The 21,900-nt window shown below is 37.9% G+C and overlaps 1 protein-coding gene and 1 long non-coding RNA gene across 8 annotated transcripts in view; one reads left to right on the top strand and one right to left on the bottom strand.

Moving 5' to 3' along the window:
- LOC143901266 (uncharacterized) overlaps positions 1-21,645 on the top strand; it is a 50,829-nt gene extending 29,184 nt beyond the window's left edge. For 5 of the 7 annotated variants that reach the window (XM_077413406.1, XM_077413403.1, XM_077413402.1 and 2 more), the window contains 5 exons: positions 296-450; positions 3,453-3,702; positions 7,169-7,390; positions 8,954-9,149; positions 9,487-9,988. In XM_077413406.1, coding sequence (XP_077269532.1) covers positions 296-450; positions 3,453-3,702; positions 7,169-7,390; positions 8,954-9,149; positions 9,487-9,538 — 875 coding nt within the window. In that variant the 3' untranslated portion in view covers positions 9,539-9,988. Of the gene's footprint in view, positions 1-295; positions 451-3,452; positions 3,703-7,168; positions 7,391-8,953; positions 9,150-9,486; positions 9,989-10,246 lie in introns of those variants that run through there. The other 2 variants (XR_013258029.1, XM_077413407.1) reach the window with 2 other exon arrangements.
- Positions 1-21,900, bottom strand: part of LOC143901267 (uncharacterized) — a 63,315-nt gene that overhangs the window by 1,127 nt on the left and 40,288 nt on the right. The gene's annotated exons all lie outside the window — the stretch shown is intronic.

Here is a 21,900-nt window from a genome sequence, read left to right on the forward strand (position 1 = left end):
CACATTAATTGTAATTCGTATGTATAGAATTTAAGAATACATCCCAGTCGTAAAAAAGAAATTGCAAATCGATGGAAAAAGTAGAAGTATATCTTTTGTCAAACATAATGTCAGCAAGTTCGAAGAATACGGGATTCTATTTTGCGATTCTTACGCCCGCGTGAACTGTTTCGTTCTGTGTCTTCATAAATATTCACGGGATATCGCGCGAAGAATTGTGCGCGAGATACTTCTTTCTCGTGCAGAAATTTCGAAAGATAGTCGAATAAATTCAAATATTTGCGCTTGTGTCCAGGGAGCACGAGAAACCGAAGTTCCTCGCCTTATCGTCAAAAAGAAGTGAGTTCGGGAAGCGTCAGATCAGGCGGAAGTGGTGGAGCACAGGTCAATCTAGGATATGGAACGAACGCTTGGGCCGATTCCAGGCGAGCCAGCAGCTCCGTTTCGCAGGTAACTGATTCTCTCTCTCTCTCTCTCTCTCTCTCACACACACACACACACACACACACACTCTCTCTCTCTCTCTCTCTCTCTCTCATTCTCACTCACTCTTTCTTGTCGTGCAATCCCGGTTTGCAACGTTCAAGGAATTTTTTTCTCGACCATGCCGTTACAGTGCATGCCCTAGTTGTGTTACGAGTGTTCCGGAATTTCTCGTCCGAGCGGAAACGGGCGACTGGGACGCTCTCCATCTTTATGACTCAACAGATATATACCGCGGGGAACTCGAGGTTGCAATTTGTCATTTATCATCCGTTGCAGTAATTACGATGAACTGAAGCAGTTGCAGGCAGAAAGCACGAGAGCACTCTTTTTATTCGTCGGAAGTGCGCTAACAAGGCAACTTTCGTAAACCACGAGTTGTGCAAAGAGGAAAAAGAAAGTGGAACTTTTTCCGAACGCGGACTGGTTTGGTACGAGTGCATAATACTTTTTTCTTTTACACAATCATTTCTGCGACCAAAATATTGTTTTAGATATTGAGAATAATGAGTTCACGCGAGTTTGATGTAACTGATTTTAAACTTTTCACTGAGCGAGAGCAATTAGTAACAATTAATAAATAATACCTATTATCATAAAATTTCACATTGCATAATAATATAAATTTCAAAATTTTATGTACTTTTTTGTAAAATCGAAATATTTGCATAAATTTTAATAACAGTACATGCGTATTAAAATTTATATTGAATATGCATATTTGTTCTAAACATACATATATATATTATGCCTTCTCACAATATAAAGCAAATTATATTAATTAATTTTATTTTATTAATATTTCGTGAGTACGGGAGGGGGGCGATGCAGAAATTATTGGGTATATAGACTTTCTTTAAACTACGATACGGACTAAAGATTCGCATAATTATCTAAATTTACAGCAGAAAGATTTGGGATTCACATGTATTAAGGCTCGGATTCTCGCGGGAATCTTCTAAAAGTTGATCTTTGCCAAACGCATTTTTATCGAGACAAAAACCGATCAAGTGCAGTCTTGCGAAAGCAAGTTATTTCCCGTTTTTTTTTCGTCGCTTATGATTCCAAGTAATTTTCCTTATTACTCCAGGGACATCCCGTCGAGTTCGTAAGACTTTTTACAATTTTAAGTGAAATGAGCCAGAAATATGCTCGTATAGTAAGCATGATAAAAGACAGACGACCACCCGCCCTGAAAATAGTCTATCTTATTTAACCGGAAAGAATGTTATATTAATCATACTCGTATGACAAAGAGATTGTGATGATAATACGGCTTATTTTCCAAGATTGGTCATTTATCTTTTTGTTAAATTACACGAACTATAGAAAGTATTTCCTCCGTATATTGCACCTATCAACGGAAAGTTTTCCTCTAAAAAAGAAGCTTAAACGATCTAAAATTGCACTCCGGACTGGTTTTCTGGTGCAGACGCAGCATGGCACGATATGTTGCTGCAATGCACGCGCGAGGCGAGGTCGAGTGAATGACGATACAAGCGATAGCTTCACCGCGAGATCCTCCACGCCCGTATCCCTGGTGGCATGCTCATTGCCTTTTGATGGAAAACTCTAATGAGCTTTCTACGAATATAAATATGTTTAATCACGCTTAACAAACAAAGCAAAAAAGTTATGTAAAAAATAAAGAATAAGATCAACTGATAAAGGGAAAAGGAGAATAAAAAGTAAAGCATACATACATAGGATATATGTTTCAAAACTTTGATCAATATTTTAAGTTCTTTTTCATATTTTTCTTAGAAAAATTCGAAGACAATTTTTTTTCGAGATTTGACTTCGCAACTTTAATGACGGATGACGGAACAAATCCATACGATAAAATTGAAGCATTTTGCAAATTGTTAAAACAATTATTATAAGCGCATGCTATTATTTCCTACGAGAATTATAGTGTGAAGCTGCACGAAGAGTGCCGGCACACTTTGCTCGTGACAGCTTGAATTTTTGTCGCACAGATCACATCCGCGGCTTATTTCCGCGGTTATATCCGCGCGAAAAACGTACCCGAGACGTGTACGCGCTACCCGAGGATTTCTCGAAGAATCTTATTCCGTAGAACGCGCGGGCGCGTAGAATGAGAATCGACGACAGTCAATGAAAGAGAGGAGATCGTATATCTGCAAAGCAGTGCTCATGCTTTTCAGGACCGCTTATTGGATCTACGTTGTGTGGAAAGTGAACGGAATGTAAATTGATCTCGAGTCTGACGCCAAACCTACGCGGCAGCGGCGTTGCGAAGAAGCACAGCTGGATAAAAATTGCCGAAATAACCAATAATTAAAGCGTACCGTAGAGTCGGATTTCTCATAAAATATAAAAAGTATCGACTTTAATTTGCTAGTGATTAAATTGCTACGTAAAACCTTTCGCACGGTGCATTGAATTTTTATTCATTAAGAAAAAAAGTAATCTACTCAAAAGAATTTTTTGTAAAATCGTTGAATACATCGTTTTTAAAATTCGGACCGCCGTTAATTTTTATTTCGCAATTGCAAACGTGTTAGTTAATACGGGTTCCTACTGAAAGCCGGGAAAAACGGTACTCTTATTTCATCGCTAATTGGATTATTTTATAATCAGCGAAATACAGAAATACGAAATGGTATACACGGCAACGTAAACCGACATAAGATAATTAAGATAAAATAAAACAAAATTAAATTAATGTTTTTTACTGAAATATAATTACAAGAAGTAAAAAATGCAGAGAAAGAAACAGAGAGAGAGAGAGAGAGGGAGAGAGGGGAGGGGAGAAAGGGAGTTAAAATAAATTAAAAATTAGAATGTGTCTTTTATAGCTTTATAGCTTTGTGAAATATTTTCCATAATAAAGTCTAATGTTACGTATATGCTATTAATCAGAATGAATGTACTTGCCGGCACAAAATTATATTACATTGAGTACGGGAGAAAATCTGATTTGAGCTGGTCGCGTGTGCTTTCAGCTTTCAGGTGATGAATCGCGCCGGCTTTGCGCCAGCGGCGCGAAGGCACCTGAAAAGGGTGATGTGGAGGCTGCAAATCTCGGTGTGGCGACCTATGGCTCAGTCGTGTTTCAATTGAAAGACGCCCACCTCGAGGCGAACGGCATCTGTGACTTTGTTTTTCGCGCTTTGAGAGTTATCAGCAAGACGATGACGTTCACCATATGTCTGACCTGTTTGTCCACTGTGCCTATTTTGATGTTCATCTTCGGTGAGTAAAGAGACACGGGCAGATGCGGGTAGAAACGAAATGGTTTCGATCAATCTCGGTTGCGCGAATCGAGAGAGGTCTTCGACCGGTAATCGACCATGTATTAATCACGAGAAAGTATGTTCAGATAGCATGATGAATATTACATAATGACTATCAGCTGGATAAGTGGGTCGAAAATGACCTCACCAAAGTTAGTTCAATCCGTTTTACACTTTGAAACAAAAAGCCGATCGATACTTCTCTCTGGCAGTATATCCATAACAACTATAACGGCAGGGTCTCGTGAGACCTAATACAGAGGAAAACTATACACAGTCTGTCCATGCTCTTTATGTGGCGCTTTTTAAAATTCAAGAATTGCCAGCGTTATTTTTTTAAGTAGATATTACTTAACATTTTTTTTATCTTATACTTGTTTTTAATATGTAATACTTTCTCGATATTGCTTTTAATGATTATTATACGAATATGTGCCGGTAAAAAAATATTCGGTTGATACTTAAAAGAATGATGTAGAACGAGTGATTGAACAAGATGTTCTCTTAAACTTTCTTTGTGTTTCACTAATCTACGTAAAATCTTGTAGCTTTTTCTGATGTAAATTTTTCTCCATTACATATCTCTCGCGAAAGTTAGAACTCTTTTATTGCCTCTTTAACCTCTCTTAAGAGAATAGCTTTACGCATAGCCCGGCGGAGATAATTTTGCAGATATCAAAGAAAATTTTCAACGTAGTACTCTGCCATCAGTATCGCGCTGTGTTTAGTCACTTTTCTCTCTTCAACTAATCTGCAAGTTCAACTTGAGTTAAAAATACGGAACCTGATAGCGAGAGATAATTCCCCGGAGTATTTCACGTGAAAGACGCGTCAATCAGGATAGCGGATAAGGTTCTTTTATCAGCGTCCTGGCAGAAGTATGTATATTTCGCACTATCGTTAATAATATAAATTTACATTTGAAATTTTTTGCGAATAAACTGGCGAAATTTCTCTCCAGTGTGGGGAAGATTTATTAGCTGACAATTTTTAAAGTTCGCAATCTATATCACGTAATCATATTGCTTGCAATAATATAATTTTGTGGAGCTATTAGGTATTGCACTTGATGTATATTCTTTTAAATGTCTAACATATAATGATATATTAGAACAACATAATTATATTTTTAATTATATTTTTAGAAAATAAATGCAATTAAACTTCGAGATAAACTCAGAAATAATAATTTATCGTTTAGGTAAATATGAGAGATCCTTTTTCCTATAATTTGCTCGCGGTGTAAAATTCAAAATAAAGCCTGCTATATTTTTTAGATGATCTAAAATCAGTATGTATCTAATTCATAATTCATAGGATCAAATTCTATTTATAATTTTACGTGCTATATAAAAAAAAACTATTTAAAAAATGAGATAATATATACATAAAATATATATACATAAAATATGCGGCACATAAAATTATAAATAGAATTCTATCTTAAAATCTGATGCAAATTATAGACCACCTAAAGATTCAAGATGCAAATGGTGCATTGTTTCCTTCCCTCATGAAGTTTCAACCAGCGAAATGTAAATATTTGATCAATGTTTACGACGGTAGAAAAAAGATTTGCGGCAAGGCAAAGTAAATAAAATCTTACTTCTCCCAACAAATCTTTTAACATTTTACGAAATCAAATTTCCCAGTCTGTTCCTAATGGTATTCTTAATGGTATTCTCGTGTGTATAGTTTTAATATAACTTTAATATAACTAAACTTTAATGCAATAATAAATCTCTTAATAAGTTTCTATCAGAAATGCAGCACCTATTACGCATTTCCTCTTCCGGCCAATTCAGTTGAAATTCCACGAAATGTACGACATAATTTCTGAGCTAATTAATGCTACCGGGATTACGACACGTGAATCGCTAGCGTGTTGAGCTTGCAGCATGCAAGCATACTTAATTTCTCGAGCAGGTTACTCGCGCAGTAGGGAGCACGGACGTTCAACCTGATTTATTGTAAACCTGGTGCATTCACCTCCCGGCAAAATCCACCTAGTAAGAACGTGCAATCGATAATAATGGCATAGGTAAGCTGCGAAAGTGACCGCAGATCGTCGATTCCGAATACGACTTAAAACTTTCGTAAATCACGATACAAAAATGGAATTAAAGTCATAGATTGGGAACTGTGCTGTGAAAATTTAATGAGGCATTTAAAGTTGAGAGCTAATTCGAGCAATGCGAAGCATATTGAATTCTCGATTAGAATTAGAACGCTACTGAGAAGATTTCTTCATCGCGCATTTCGATGAAGAAATCTTTTTAGTAGAAAGAATATAAGAAGCGATCACGCACACACACACACGCACACACACACGCACGCACGCGCGCACACACACACACACACACAGTATATCACGATTTCCGGCTTTCCGAAAAAGTTTATCCAATTATTTCGAGCTCACAAGATTCGCTCATTACAGTGTTGCAAAGCGCAAAGATAATAAAGATAAGAAATTTAAAATGTTTTCTTGGAGTTTTTAATTTTTTATAAATATTACAATACCTTTGCAATTATCGAAGTATTTAGGACGATGGTCACAAAATAAATTCTTAAAAAAAAAAACCGTCGGGGATTGTGCTGCTGTAGCAGAAAATAGTTTATACATACACAAAAAATGCGCATAATAACGAGATACATATTACTCTCTAGTATCGCTGCGGAGAATATGAGGTATGCACATATTATCCTGAGTCGAGCGTCGAACCAGAACGTGATACACAGAATGTCAGGCAACAAGCAATTAATGCTAAATTATTCCTCGCTGGCGTTGCAAAAAGCGTATAATAATGATGCGCGCCAGATATACGCTAGATCTTAATTGATAGGCAAGAATATCGGTTAAGAAGCGCCTCTCTCTCTCTCTCTCTCTCTCTCTCTCTCTCTCTCTCTCTCTCTCTCTCTCTCTCTCCCTCTCTCTTTTTGACGAGGAGCCCGTAGATATCCCGTATTATTTCTGGTTATTACTCAAACTATAAAGTATTCAGGTCATGGATATAAAAAGGACGGGTATAAAAGTAAGACGGCGCCATAAAACGTCTACTAATGAAGCAAGTTGCAGCAAGAAAACAACGGAGGCAGAAGTCATATAATCAATTATCGAGTTTACTGCAACTTGCACTTATTATACGATGCAACGTGACATCGAAATTATTCCGTATATGTCTTATATGTTTAACTAAAGATGATTTTACATTTTATATTCAAAAAAAATATAAAAGAATATATTGCGTATTAATTTTCGACGTGCACAGCAGACTTTTTGAAGCCAGATCCAGACCGAACACGAATGAATAGAATAGCATAGTTTTGTGTTTAGTTCGCATTTGTTTGTTTCGTTCTAAATTCGCCTTTGTGTTGCAACAAACGGCAAACATGTTAACAATCAATGTTTGAATTTATTTTTGCAGGTGTGCAGTTCATTAAGGATTGTCCTAAAGAACCGTATATTCCCGTGTACATGCTGATCGGGGGAGTTTTGGGCGCTGTGCGTATGTTCTGGGCGTTGTATTCGCAGTTACGCTCCCGGAGGCCGGAAGTCTTGTCCGTTCCCGCCGTCAGACCACACGTCTCGCCTATGAAATTACTCTCCATAGCTTTATCATGCTTCCTGGTCGCGTGGTTCGTGTTAGGTAAGCAAGAAATTTCATCTAAAATTGTACACGACGTGTTATATTTCGCACCGCCAGAACTTTCGGAGCGTTAAAGCCACAGAGGATTTACTCGACGAGTATATGCGTGAGTCGGATTACGAAAATACAAGTTTCATTATATTCGGCTTTATGATTACATAATAACTTTATGCAAACGTAATTAAATATTAGAAGATAATCGTTACGTACAAGATAGAGCAAATTGCAGATAAATAATGATAAAAATGAATAATTCCTATTGTTTTTAAAATAATAAAATAAATAGTTCCTATACATTCCTTAACATTTTTTTGATAACTAATTATATAATTTTTATTCTCTACTTATCTCTTTGTTTTCCACTGTTTTTATTTCATTAGTCATTCACATTTCGTTGTACTTTATGATTTAATTTTATTGCACTATATTCTATATTTTTAAAATAAAATTCTCTGAGAGAGATAAAACTTAGGTTCCTAATAGAAATCTCTTGTATGGCAGGCCTGAATAAAGATTTTGAAGAGTTTTAAATGACGTAGTGTATATAGCTATGAAATAACTGAGATGATGAAAATGAGATAACAATTCCGTCGCGATATTATTATATTATATTGTTCCATAAATTGCAGCGTGTATTATATTTAACTCTCTTGCATATTGGTCTTAATTGCGCATGAAACTTTCCGTTCCATGTTATTCTTATGAAGTTTTATGTTGACGAAAATATCGGTCAAGTTGCTATAGGCTTTGCTTATATTTGCACGTTGCAATAGACGGTTTTAACGGCGTGTCCTATCTTTAGCGATAAATGGATCAATATTAAAGTATCGCAAAAGTGCGCTTTAATAGCGTCGTTATTAATCAACATATACAGTTATCTTCATTTTTTTTAAATAAATTGTCGATATATATTATAAAATATTATGCTACGTGTATGATCTATTAGATTTATGGATTGCTTATATTTTTCCATTTTACTTTCATACTTGAGATTTTCTTAAAAATAATGCCTAATACAGATTCACGTGAAATGGCAAAGAGCGTTGAAAGCATGGGCATGTAAATCCGTGTGCGAGAAAAAATTTCGCGATTACAAAAAATTCACGGTTCACGACAATTTAACTGTTCGTGACTAAGCGCCGTCGTGCAATATTTATATGTATAATGTATTTCGTGCGGCGCACCAATTCGTACGGCAAAACGCGACAGTTCGATGGTCGGAATGCAGGACGAGATTGCAATGTAGGCTGCTTAACATATGTACGTAACATAGAAAGTTATTACTTTGAAAATTTTTAGGCCTAATACAAGAACAATTTTCGAGGTGAAATCGAGTGAACAAACGGATACGAGGAAAATTTTCCTATGTATGTTTCGACAAAATCCTTCGGTATGGCAAACTGAATAATTTGATAACATGAATTAAATAATTTGACAGCTTGATAACATTCTAACTTGATAACATCGATGCCCCGACATTCTATGCGACGCTTTTATCGCTTATAGACTGTAAATCAAATAATTAATTCCTAAGTTCATTGTTTTTTTCTCTTTTTGTTTTAGGACATTACTGGATACTGCATATAATGTGGCCAGAATACGAACTTTCGTTGTACGCGCCCAATAGGTGGTGTCACAAGACGCTCTATATTTTTTCTTTAGTTCATCTGTGCGTAGCGTACGCGGTTTTATTTGTAATATTAATCGTGGCAGTCGGCCTGGCTTTCTGCAGAATTCTGGAATGCCCTTTACCAGAAAGGTAAGTCAATTTTTGGAACTTGAAATGATCAATTTGTCCATCATACAATTTCGGACCAACGACGAAAAGATCAATTGCACTAGTTGCAATAGACCAAATCAATGTTACTCGATTTACTTTAACGAGATATATATCTTTGAAACATGTATAAAACTTCAAAAAGTATCTAGTAATTATTTATACAAAAATTCAAACATCTTCGATTATCTACATGTAAGTTTGTGTAAATATTAAACTTAAACATATGGATTTTAATAAATATTAAACATATTGTCCATACGTGTATAAATTTTTATTTTATGTAATTTGTATATTTTCAAATTTCTGTCCTTTGCAGATATAACAAGCGACAATACATTTCAATAAAAACTATTTTTTCTCAAAATTAAAATGATGGGAGAGTAACACAGATGCTGTACGAATTTTTCTTGGAATATACGAATATTGCTCATAATGAAAATAAGGGGCGATGTTGACCTAATTCTCGTAAAATTGACGATGAAAAACTGCTTTACGACGACGAAGGACCAGATAATGAAAAATATTTTGTCCCGACGGCACCGCGTTTCAATCTGCGTATGTTACAACATTTGATACATTTGGAGAGCTGAGTAGTAAGGGTCGTGTAACGTGAGGATCATATAAACGCACACCGATCATGTTCCTATCGTCCGGCGATATATGTGAACATCGCTCGCCGCTCGCGTTGCGTGCCCACTGTAATAACGACATGATTGGAGAATTCGTGGCGATTGCAAGAGATGCGTAAAACGCTTGGCTTCGCAAAAATATCCATTCCGCAATTTCGTCGTTTGTATTTCACACACACACACACACACTCACACACACACACACACACACACAAATGGCAAATGCTTAACTTATTGAAATCGTGGTACCCCAATAATTTCGCTAACGCAAAATTACGTTTCCTGAACCAGTACAATTTTGACAGCATCTTTATTCGATCTATCTCAAACCACGCACACATTACAAGTAAAATAAGATAAAATAAACTTTATACGTAAGGCAACGAACCCACGATCGATAAGAGCATACTCACGCTCCAAAGCGCGCCCGTTTTGCTCGACTTTCAGATACAAATAACCACGGCGATCCGTTCGCCAGAATAAAATCCGTGAGAAGAAGAAAAAGAAGTTGGCGGCCGGTAGCGGGGTTGGTTGGAGTTTAGACAGACGCATGGTTCTGGAGGATCTGCAGGAGGAGGAGGACGACGACGACGATGGTACGCGGAGCGATGTTGATCTGAACAATTGTGGCAATAAGATCGTGCAGGAGGTGAAGTATTGCAGCAAAGTTCAGTTTCGCGCGCCGGATATAATCGAGCTGTGATGAATAAACGATATCGCGACGGAAGGAACGAGAGAGATGTCTCGCTACCAACGGCGGAAGAACTCCGGAGATGGGGCATTGCTGGCGGGAACGACTCGTAATCTCGAAAACTTCCCCGCGCTAACGAGGTTGCTGCCCGCGAGGGTAGGATTTGCGGGATAAAAGGGGACGGTGAAGGGAAACGGATAACGAGGTCGCGAAAGGAAAACGCCGTCGAAGGTCGACGAGGGTATATCGCTTTCGTGAATAATCGAGGTCCCGATTCCCAACACGTGCAAGATTCTGGGATAGAGTCTTTGCATTTTCCGCAAAAGCAGGGATATCCACATGACGGAAATATATCAGCGAGAATCCGGAATCGATCGCGAAGGAATTATCTCCCGGCGGATGAAGCGAGCACAATGGAACGAAAGCGTGTAACCATGACTCATTTCTTCCAATTAATTCGTAATAATGTGAGAGAGAAGAAGTCAGTCCTGTGGTAATATTTGAATAACGTTAAATGCACGGCGAAATTGAATGATTTCCAGCAACCGCGATCCTTTCAAGATGTAAATTAAAATGAAATATTGGCGTCGAGCTCTTATTGTTGTTTTCAATCTCACGAAAATGCGCATGACGGAAAGCTTACATAATTTAATGGTGGATTCAACCGGATTCGGTATATACGCGATAAAGAAAATCTGCAGCGGCGAAAGGAAACAGAATGAAACTTTCATCGTCGAAAGAAGATTACCCGAGGAATGCTTGTAAGAATGATATTGGATTGGAACATGCCTTCGCGCAGAAACAGAGAATATTTTTCGAAAAATTTCGTCCCTAAAGCGTCGTACTTAATATCGATTTAAGTCGTGTCCTGGCTGCGGTTTGGCGAAGAAATCGATACGGAGACCTCTACACTCGTATCAAAACAGGGATCTCCGATGCGTCGCTCTCGCAAATAGCACTCGTCTCTCTTTTCGCGCGCCAATTAAACGCAGAAATTGAATTTCGAAGCACGTACATAACTCGATTGAATTAGAATGGCCAAGCAATATGTCTTCTTTTCTCCAGGAAATATCTGCCAATGTTAACAATTGTCAGATCTGTAATCATCGATCTTCCGATTATTTTAATTCACCCAACAACAACCTATTGATTTTCTCCCTGTTTTTTATGTAACTTCCAAGAAAAATATACAAATGAGCTAAAAAATGTATTTCTTATTCTCATTCCGCTATAAATAACCATGAGAATTTTGAACATACAGTGAATATTTTTAAATAAATTTATTCTGCAAGACTTCTCGACAATTGGAGATTTCGAGCTCGAGTTTCGTTAATTTCCACGTAAAACGCCCCCGCAAAAAACGCGACGTGCAACAAACTCGACGAGCCATGTTTGACTGTTTGAAGACCGTATACGAAAGTTGAGGGAAAACTCGCGGAAATCCTACGACTACAGTTTTACGACGTAATGCCTCGTTTAAAGTTGTGGCTCACCCAAACGAGAACATGCGATTTCGCGGAATTCCGCGTTATTACTTTAAACATCTGAAAGAAGCGAAGAATCGTACGGAGTGAAAAACCAACACACGGGGGAAGAACGAAACCAGGTATCGACTTATCGAGCGGCGGCGGCGGTGGCGATGACGACGACGTGTTCCTGCCGGTCGACACGACGCGCAAATCTGATGCTTCATCGAATCAAGTCTGGCGAGAATAGTTACGGCAACCGACTACGGCAACTGAGTTCCTCTGTTCACTTAGTGACGGAAGTGGTATCGAGATTATTTGTTCCTGTCATTCAACGTTCTCTGTCGTGAAGATAATACTCGTGCGAAGTTTCGCGTGCGAAGAAGGAAGCGTGGAATTTAATGCTCGTGAGAATACACAGCCGCAATTCGTAAACGTATTAAAGTTTTCGATAATATCGAGCGTCGGCCGAAGGTAAGTGGGATCTGATTAAAGATGCTTTGACATGAAATAGAAAATGTAAATAGGAAGAGACATGCGATCTTTTTTACTTCATTTTTGTCCCTTTCTGAGCCAAATTATAAAACTGTCACTTTTTAAATCAACTTGTGTGTTTTTCAAGAAAATATAAATAATTTAAGTAACAGACGGGTGTTCAATCTTTGCATTTTGTACGAAAAATTTGTAACGTGACCTCTTACTTCTCTATTCGTTCAAATCGCTTCTTGTAAACCTCATTTCAAATAGTCTGTCGAATGTTTATGACGTGTCGGAATAAAAAAAAAAACAGCATCGTATCGACTCTCAAAAGAAAGTAAACATGGAGCTGCTATAGTTGCGTACTATCGATTAGTACATCAATCTTAAACGCAATCGACTAATCGATACCCTTTGTCAGTGTAACTTTTCGACTACAGAAAATAATTGTTACAAATAAATTTACACACACATACTGCACAGATACACAGATACTCGCACGCGCGTACTACTTTTTTTTTATAAAGGTTTGTACTTAGCATGCTCAGATCGTTGCCGTTCCCGTTTCACCCTTTGAATTCTACATGGGCTAACAATGTAAATAATATGATTCTCGCGTTATTATTCGAGGAATAGCGCAATTAACGGGATAGAAATTAACGAACCAATTAATGATACGCCCAATATTCTCGCTGAAACTGTACCTCGGTTCAATGCTTCAAATACGCTTCTCTCCAGACCCGACAATTAACTTTTTATTTGAAAAATATTTTTTTTACCATCCCTCATAAAAAAAAGAAGGTGACGAAAGCATAAGCGTAAAGATTTAGCGAAAGAGATCATACTGGTCATGCTGATTTCATATAGGAATGATAGACGAACAGAATAACAGAATGAGTCGAATCAAAGTTGAAAGCTTCTGCTTCAAATAAGATGTAAAAACTGATGGGATACGATCGGAATGCAGATTAAATTGAGCGAAAGTAGGTCAGTGAGCGGGTTTCTGAGTAAAAATGCGATTCACCCTGCGATCCCTTTCGTTCGCAGGTACTATACGCGTGGAAAATTCCGATGTTATAAGAGTTATTAATTATTTAACAAAGTGGTGCGCGTGTAAAAATACCAATCGAATGTAAATGTTCATAAATATACAGTTATATATACTCCAGTCACAAAGATATTTAAAACGCAGAATGTGTGTTAATTCTGAGATTCAAAATTTCACTCCCAAAATTACAAAACTTATCGCGGTATATTCGGTGCGCAAAGCACACTGTTTCAAGTTTCAACTTATGATAAAATGCACATCTCTAAATTTGGAAGCTTTATAATTAGGCTAATGGTACATCTCATTCTGTCGACACACCGTGTGATGCGTGTTATGCACGCGTCTCGAGCATCCTGCGTAAAGGACTTCGATCCAGGCGTCGTCCTTTTGCGATTACGACGCGACCGATCGCGCCTCACTGCAAAACATGTCGAAAAAAAAAATAGACCGAGAAAGAAGAAGGAGAGGAAAGGAACAATGCGTCAATTAAATCAGCGCGTCAGCAAGCTTCGTTCCAAGCGTTGAACGCAAGAGCGCTCCGCGAGGGCTAATTTTGCATTATACGTAGATACCGAAAGCAGTGATTGTAGACATATAAAGATCAGACATTAAATATACTCCTAACGTCAACGAAAATTTCATCGCGAACGCGCGAATGTGCTCAAATCTAAATATCGCGACAGATGATGAAACACATATTTTTGCACGTATATATGGATATTTGTACGTTCGTTTAGCCGAATGTTATCAATTCTAACGCGATCTGACTATATTTGGCTGGATAATTTGTATAGTTTTTTATATAGAAATAGAGCAAGCCTGATCCATGAACGTTAATCCGTAATTCCATACACGAGTATTCGTTCTTTATGTACCTATAATCACTGTACCGGGTCACACAAGTAAATGCTTTTTAAACAGATGAAAAAGCAGCATTTACTCGTGTGACACATATTATGCGTGTAAATATAGATATACTCGTACGAGAATAAGAGTAATTTCTCCGTTAAAAAAAAATCTGACCAAACGCAACGATAGGCGATCTATGAGAATGAAAAGTGTTTCAATAACGGCCGTTAATTTTTGCTTCAGGTACATCGTTCTTGTGTTTGCATTTGCGACTGGTTCGAAAACGGGTCCATACTTGATTTAATACTGAATAAATACGGTGAGTGTGTCGTAATTAAGGCTGTAGCCGAGCTGGTAAGCGTGCACACGAACGTAAAATAAATCTCCGCTGAGAACGCGCCTTCCACGATATTTCCACTCATCGTTTATTCGTTTACCATTATTTCAACGAGTGAAAATCCCATTCGATTTTCCATCGAACGAATGCTGGAACACGAGAATACGCTTTTATTATTCCTTATTTGTCACATAGAAAATTACCGAGCAAAGTAGATATAGAATAAAGACGGTAATATGGGAAATATCGAAAATGTAAAATAATTATCCGACTGTTCATTCTTTAATGAAACCTAATTAAGATTGTATCGCTCAATATCGAAAGCATGGTTCGCTTACTTTGAAATATCGTATGCGTTTGAACACTATGTTGCCACTAGTTTTCTTTATGTAAAAAGTAATTTCGTTTTGATAAAAAAAACAATAAAATAATGTATTGTCTTATCATGTCAGATAGCGCAAAGGTTACAATGGAATTGTGACAGGTAATAGTTAAATTGGGTTTTTGCCTATATTGTAAAAAATACGATACTATCGTAGGTGGTTTCGTAAAAACAACGACCATACGTCACAGTCAAACGTGACAGCTACGCGCGGATATAAATCAGATGATGACCAGAGAGACACGTGCCTATATATATGAAACTCACGTGTGACTGAGGAAATTCTGGACAAGTTTGAACATGTGAATATTTGAATGTAAAAGTGACCCAATTCCGAATATGAATATATGAATATGATCATATTGTGTTGAAAAGTTTTTCTACAACGATTGACACTCTCTAAATCTGAATCAGTGAGTATTCATCATAAAAAACACATGTATAATTTCGATTTAATACCGAAATAATATTACAGATTACTCTTTTTCTTTTTTACTTTTTTTTTCAAATTTCTGAGATATCTATTATTGCGAATCGTATTTTCACCATGCGTTTATAGCAAACGTGCCCGCACTGTTCGCAATATTATATATCCGGAGTTTATGGCATTACGTTTCACGTATTAAACAAAAGCTCCGGTGGGGGAAACCATGTTGAATGCAAAATATGCGGTGGAGATGCGGAGATCCGTCTTAGCTCATTGAATTACGAGCTAACTTGCTGCGTACTGACCGATAGTGAATTGCACATCGATTTTCGTTGGCGAAAATTCGGCGGTTGTTCCCGGCTTTACGATATCGCTATCGCCGCGGCAAACGGAGTCGTAGAAGAAAAAGGGAGAAGACTAAAAGATATGAATCGCGGCGCAGAACGCTATTATACAACACCACAAACCGCTGCATTTTATGTTATCCTGATCCCGAGAGAATCAATTAGAAAATGAGAAAATTCATTAAAAAATGAGAATTTTATTGATAATTATAAAATATATATCAAGCTTTAATTTAAACAATAAATAAGTGATAATTATTTTTTTGTGCAAGATATATTCAAAAATGTGAACCATGCGTCGATTAATGTAATCAGCAATCTAAAGTTTCTTTTATGTTTTTTGCATAAAATAATAAAAAATACATTAAATAATATATGATACGTTACGATACGGTATTAAAATTGAAATAAAATACATTTATCGATCATTTACGTTATTATTCGTTTCCATATTCATGTGTGTATGTAGTGCAACCCAATAAGCGTTCTTAGCTAACAAATGTACAAATGTCAACGAATGTGGAAGTCTGTAAATTAGAAAAAAAAAACTACAACGAGAAAGAGAGAAAGAGTGTGTATTGTGAGAATACCTTTGACCCGTCCACGATCTGTTCTTGATTGCTTAATCGTGATTAATTGCGAATTTAGGGCTGTCTACAAAGATAATCAATCAGTACAGTGTGTCTTGTACATAGCGTGTATCATATGTGAGCCACTGTGTTGTCGATTAACTATCTGGGTTACCATCAACGCCGTTCACGTCCGGTCTCATTGATGCATGTGCGTGCCTGCAATGTCTGCGTGCGTGCGTGCGTGCGTGCGTGAACCCGAGTGATAATGTCGATAATGATAACGCTAGAATGGAAGACACTTTGATTTTTAGAGCTATCTCTTGATTATGTTATCGGAGATATAAGATATAACAATTGTTTCAGCATGCATATTATCAATATTTCGCCAAAAATTCGCATATGGGACGGTTTATATCGTTCCTAAATGCCATTAGAAAGATTTGGCTACCATTCTAGTGTTAACAACTCGCCGAAAATACGACGGAAAAATCGCCGTTTATTCCCGACTAAAATAATTAGCGTATTAATCGATTAATCACGCTTAATGAAAGACAGTGACCTGTCGTTCATTCCATTGGTACTACATTCGTACAGCGTGTTATGTGTTTTTGTCCTCGCGTAGGAACAAACCTGTTACGATGCCTAAGCTGATTAATTATATAATATTGTACGAGATGCGTATAGAATATATATCTATATACATACGATATATCGAACGATAGATGATATTTTGTCGTGATATGCGCGAATGCGGCGTAACTTTATACTCGAGGACGAGTCGGCAGCGGGACTTGGTGATAACCGCGTGTAACACATTCGTATATCGAGATCTCGATCTGAGATCACAGTCCTCGCTCCGACTTCGGCCTCCCCCCCCCCACTTAGGCATAATATCGTCGAGATTAGCAATTATGTTAATAGACGTACTGCGTTGAGATGTCGTTGAATTTCCTAGGATAGAGAGTAGAGTTTATTTATTTTTATACTGGACGCCCTTTCCAGGTACAGCAGGGTCCGTTGTACTTGATTGGGCACGTGGGATATCCGTTATCAATATGCGCGACATTTTTCGGTTAATTCGAAATGTATGCGCGCGCGACTCATCAATTCTCTCCCGCTGATTTTCCACGGATAATTGCAGACCCGTTTCGACGCTGATTACCGTTAAAAACGCACGCGCGCCGCGCCGTTCGACTGTTGGTACTCGAAGCGCGAAACGAATAAGCGGTAAACGCGCGGAAACGGTAAACGATAAACGGTATTAGCGTTAACAATGCGAACGGTCGAAACCCAATACGCGATTAATATGGTACTTTATCCACTACAAAATGTATAATCCGCCGAACGACCGTGTTACCGCTGTGGTATCGGTATTCGATTCGAAGACATTTGTTCCCCCGAATCACACTCGGGCGTCGACTTGTCACGGGTGGAATTTTGCCGGACACTGCGTTATGTGTTTTAGCGATACGTATACGTGTTTTTAGCTATTAGGATTATTTGCACGCGCCAAGTCGCGAATTGTGGTCCAGGCTTTAACGTAGAATTTACACGCATGGCGTCACGCAGATCGTTTTTCGTCCGCCGCGACGACAGCGAGACGAGACGTCTCGTGCAAAACATCGATCGTACTTTTCTACATCATTTTCGCTCTTACAAATAACTTATGGTTGGTCACTTTGGTCCAATTTCGTAGTTATATCTAGAGTCCTCTCTCAGCCTCTTACGAGCCTCGCGTGCGCGACAGTGGCGTAAGTCAGGAACATAAATCGCGCAAATGAGTTCGCGGAACTTAGGAAAATTTTTATGAAAAATTAATGTGTTACACTGTATCGAATTATATATTAAAGGGCAGTACTATAACAGTAATATATAAAACGTATCGTTAGTGGTCATTGAAAATTTACGATTCACCTTTAGAGAAAGCTTATATTATTTTTAATAATTCACAAGAGCTGTTAAATATATGTTTGCAAACGCTTGTTAAATTTTATACGTTAAATTTATATAAATGTTAAAATCATGTTGCAAATTTTAATTCCTCGTAGACATTAAAGTAGAGATTTAGTCGCCGAAGAACTTAGCGAAAAAACGATGCATCGGTGTGACGAAACGTACACAATTGCTCGATGAACGTATACAAGTGCGTCAAAACGAAAAATTGCCGTTAAAGCCCCGCTTTTTCGCGCGAGTTTAACTGCAACTGACATATATGCACGTATATTCGCGTTAATCCCGTTACGCCACTGTGCAAAACCGGTGCTTGTTTCAATGGCTATTTCAGCGGAAATCAATGCACTCGTTCATGCTCATCATGCGTATCATACGCGCCGCGAATAAATTTTCCTCAAAAAAGAAATCGCATCGATCAAAATGCCACGAGATGAAAGCGACGTCGAAACTTATGATCCCTCGTCGCATCGAGGCGTGTTCGAAGACGATATGTATTATTTCCGCGACGGATTATCATCGTCCGCCTGAAAATAAAGTCTAAAAGTATAAGTAAACGAAGAGGAAAATTCGAGCCGCTCGTTTTAACAAGTCATCCTCGATCCTCGGAATATAACACGAATTTGTCGAAAAGAAAATAATTATCGCTCACTGCTGATAAAATGCGTATATATTAAAAGAGTAGTTAAGTAATCGATAAACGCTCAATTTGCCTTTCCACAGTTTACATTGTGTTGCACAAGTATTATCAATGTTATAATTACGACATCATAATCAAATTCACTTGGACGGAATTATTAACGGAATTATTAACAAGAATTATCGGTAAAATAAGCTTCAATGATACACGACCGTAACAATTGTTATCCCGTAACAGCGGCGGATATGTATCGATCGCCATAAACCGCTGTTACAGTATTGATTTTGTTTTCGGGCGTTTCATTATTCCGTCGTGATGCAGTCGTCTGAAACGGGTAGCGCGGGCTGTCCGATGAAAATAGAGAATCGGATAACGCGCCTTACAGTAAACCGTTAGCGCTCGTCGACCCGACCACACACGTCGATGCGATTTCGATGTAATTTTCTTAAACGTGAAAATCCCTTCGTTGCGATTTCCAGCCCTTTCCAGCCGCGGATTGCCCCCGTTGCCGTATTATGTAAAATAAATTCGCCGATCCGCGACTCGATCGCGCCCACATGTTAACCGCTATACGAAGACTTCAAGGGTCCAATCACGGCTTTGAATCGTAATCAGCATAAGTCACGCTATAATACATATACGACACCCCTCGTCCTCTTGTAATCAAGCAAGTCTTATACGCAGCTTTAACGAACTCTAATGCCTAATCATATCTTTTATCATATTTCGCATTTGTATATATAAATGATAAACTTAGCGGCAGGTTCAATCTAAATGCGCTTAATTTGCCAGTTAAAAGCATATAGATATCTTCCTTTTTTGAAATCTATTTAAAAATGACAAATTAAGTCAAAGGACAAATTTTAAAAATTTCGTTCGACTTATCGTTTTAAAGCCGAGACAATTCTTGCGGAATGTCTTGTATTATTATATCGTTCTTTTTATAATCGCGTGGCTAATTAGAAAACTAATTATAAAATTAGTATATAAATAATTAAATAAATTAAAATCTAAACAGTCGCTAAGTTTTATTTACTCGTACATTAAAATATTGTACGACCATGGTAATTTAACATTGCGACGATCTACCAAATTTAAAAGACGCAAATATAGACGTCTTCCGGTCGTCGTAACGTTAAGTCAGCACGGTAATACGTAATCTAAACTTTACTCAAAATGACATATCGCTTAAAAAGTAGCCACGTCATCGATAAAATACGTTACGAATCATTACGAACGCTCGCATTCTTACCGCACATTTAGCGCTAATTGCGGCTGTCCATTTGCGAGTTCATCTATTAAATAAAGAAGAAACAAAAAACAGAAACGCAACAAAACACATTAAGCACTAAATGAGCGACGAAGATACGGACCAAAGTATCTTTACAGAAACGGAATACAGGTAGCACTCGCGATTTGCGCGATTGTATAATGGGCTTCCGGAAACTGAATTGGGGACGAACAAGAGAGTCCGCTAAGAAAGCCTCTCTAACGCACTGCTGTTAGTGCTGTTAGCGCGTTTCGGAACGGCCATTTAAGACGGGAACGTGATGATCGCGCAGATCGTCAACTGCCTGTAATGAGCTCTAAGCTCATCGTAGCAGGCGAAAGAACGTTCCCCCGAAGCACGTTCCGGTTTTTTGTCGAAACCTCCTCCGCGTGTCCCTAACGAGGCGCGATGTTTGCGACTTCCGTCGGGAGTCTTTCTCGTCATGATGAATTCCGTACAGACGCGATATTCCGTTTGCGCGATGTAACATTTCGCGTAACACATATTGCAGGCGCGTGTACATACGTGAAAATTTATTGTACACATTCTGCATACTGAAACATTTCTGCGTTTCAGGTAAAGCGAGGATGGTACACGAAGATGTATATATAAGCGCACCCGCTGTGTAATTTCGTCGTCGCTCTAATTATTTGGTATCTCGGCGGTTATGCAATCAGCAATCCGGATATTCTCGTGATTCCGCTGAAACTCATTCTCCGAGATAATATCTACATTCCGCAATTTTATCGACGCGCAGTATCCTTCTGTGCTTCGCGAATAGTAGACAATTTCCCGAACGATTAATGTTATAATTGACTCCTGATTTATATAAAAGAAATACATAAAAAAATATCGTAGTTACGTAATGTGCTGTCATTATCACCGACGCTTTGATTTAAATATGATAATTAATTATATCGCGAATATATTTTGATAAAACATCGAGAGCTGGAGATAAAGGCACGTGAGTAAAATAAACAATGCTGTTTCGTCTCTTCACGTGTAATTAGATGCCTGTACAAATAACCGGAACGTGTTTGAAGATATACCTGCGTGCAATCCCGACGAAGAATGCAACTAAACAATTGAGCAGTGCCAGTGCATGTACCACACATTTGTATGATATGCATACGATATAGAGAGGCGTAAACATAATGTAACGTAACGTAATGTAACATAATATATTGACACGCATATACATTTACTATGTATTCCCCGTAGAAATATCGAGGTTGTAAAACAAACGATAACCGTACGAGTACATTTATATAGAATGCATACTGTAAAAGAAGCGACTGTGTGTAAGCAGTATGGTGGACTCATAACTTGTGACCTATTTATAACGTGACCGCCGAGTGCTGAAAATATAAAATGTCTACATGGTATACAGTGACACCTGCGGCTCAGTCTTTTTTTTCTCCTGCAAACAGACTCTCCCGCCGTCTATCTTTACAGTATCACATTCACCACGTCCTTTCTTTTCACAAAGTGCCCACTCCTACCCTTTTAGTACGTAGATTCTTTTTTCTAATTCAAAAAAAGCATACCAAGAATACTTTGCTGCATTAGCTGGAATAGGTACGGTGTAGCACGTGCATCGCAAATAAACATTTAATTGTCTTTAAATATCGATTTTTGAGTACAATAA

The sequence above is a fragment of the Temnothorax americanus genome, unplaced genomic scaffold (genome assembly GCF_048541705.1).
Source record: "Temnothorax americanus isolate GAGA-0224 unplaced genomic scaffold, ASM4854170v1 Scaffold33, whole genome shotgun sequence".
Taxonomy (NCBI): Eukaryota; Metazoa; Arthropoda; class Insecta; order Hymenoptera; family Formicidae; genus Temnothorax; species Temnothorax americanus.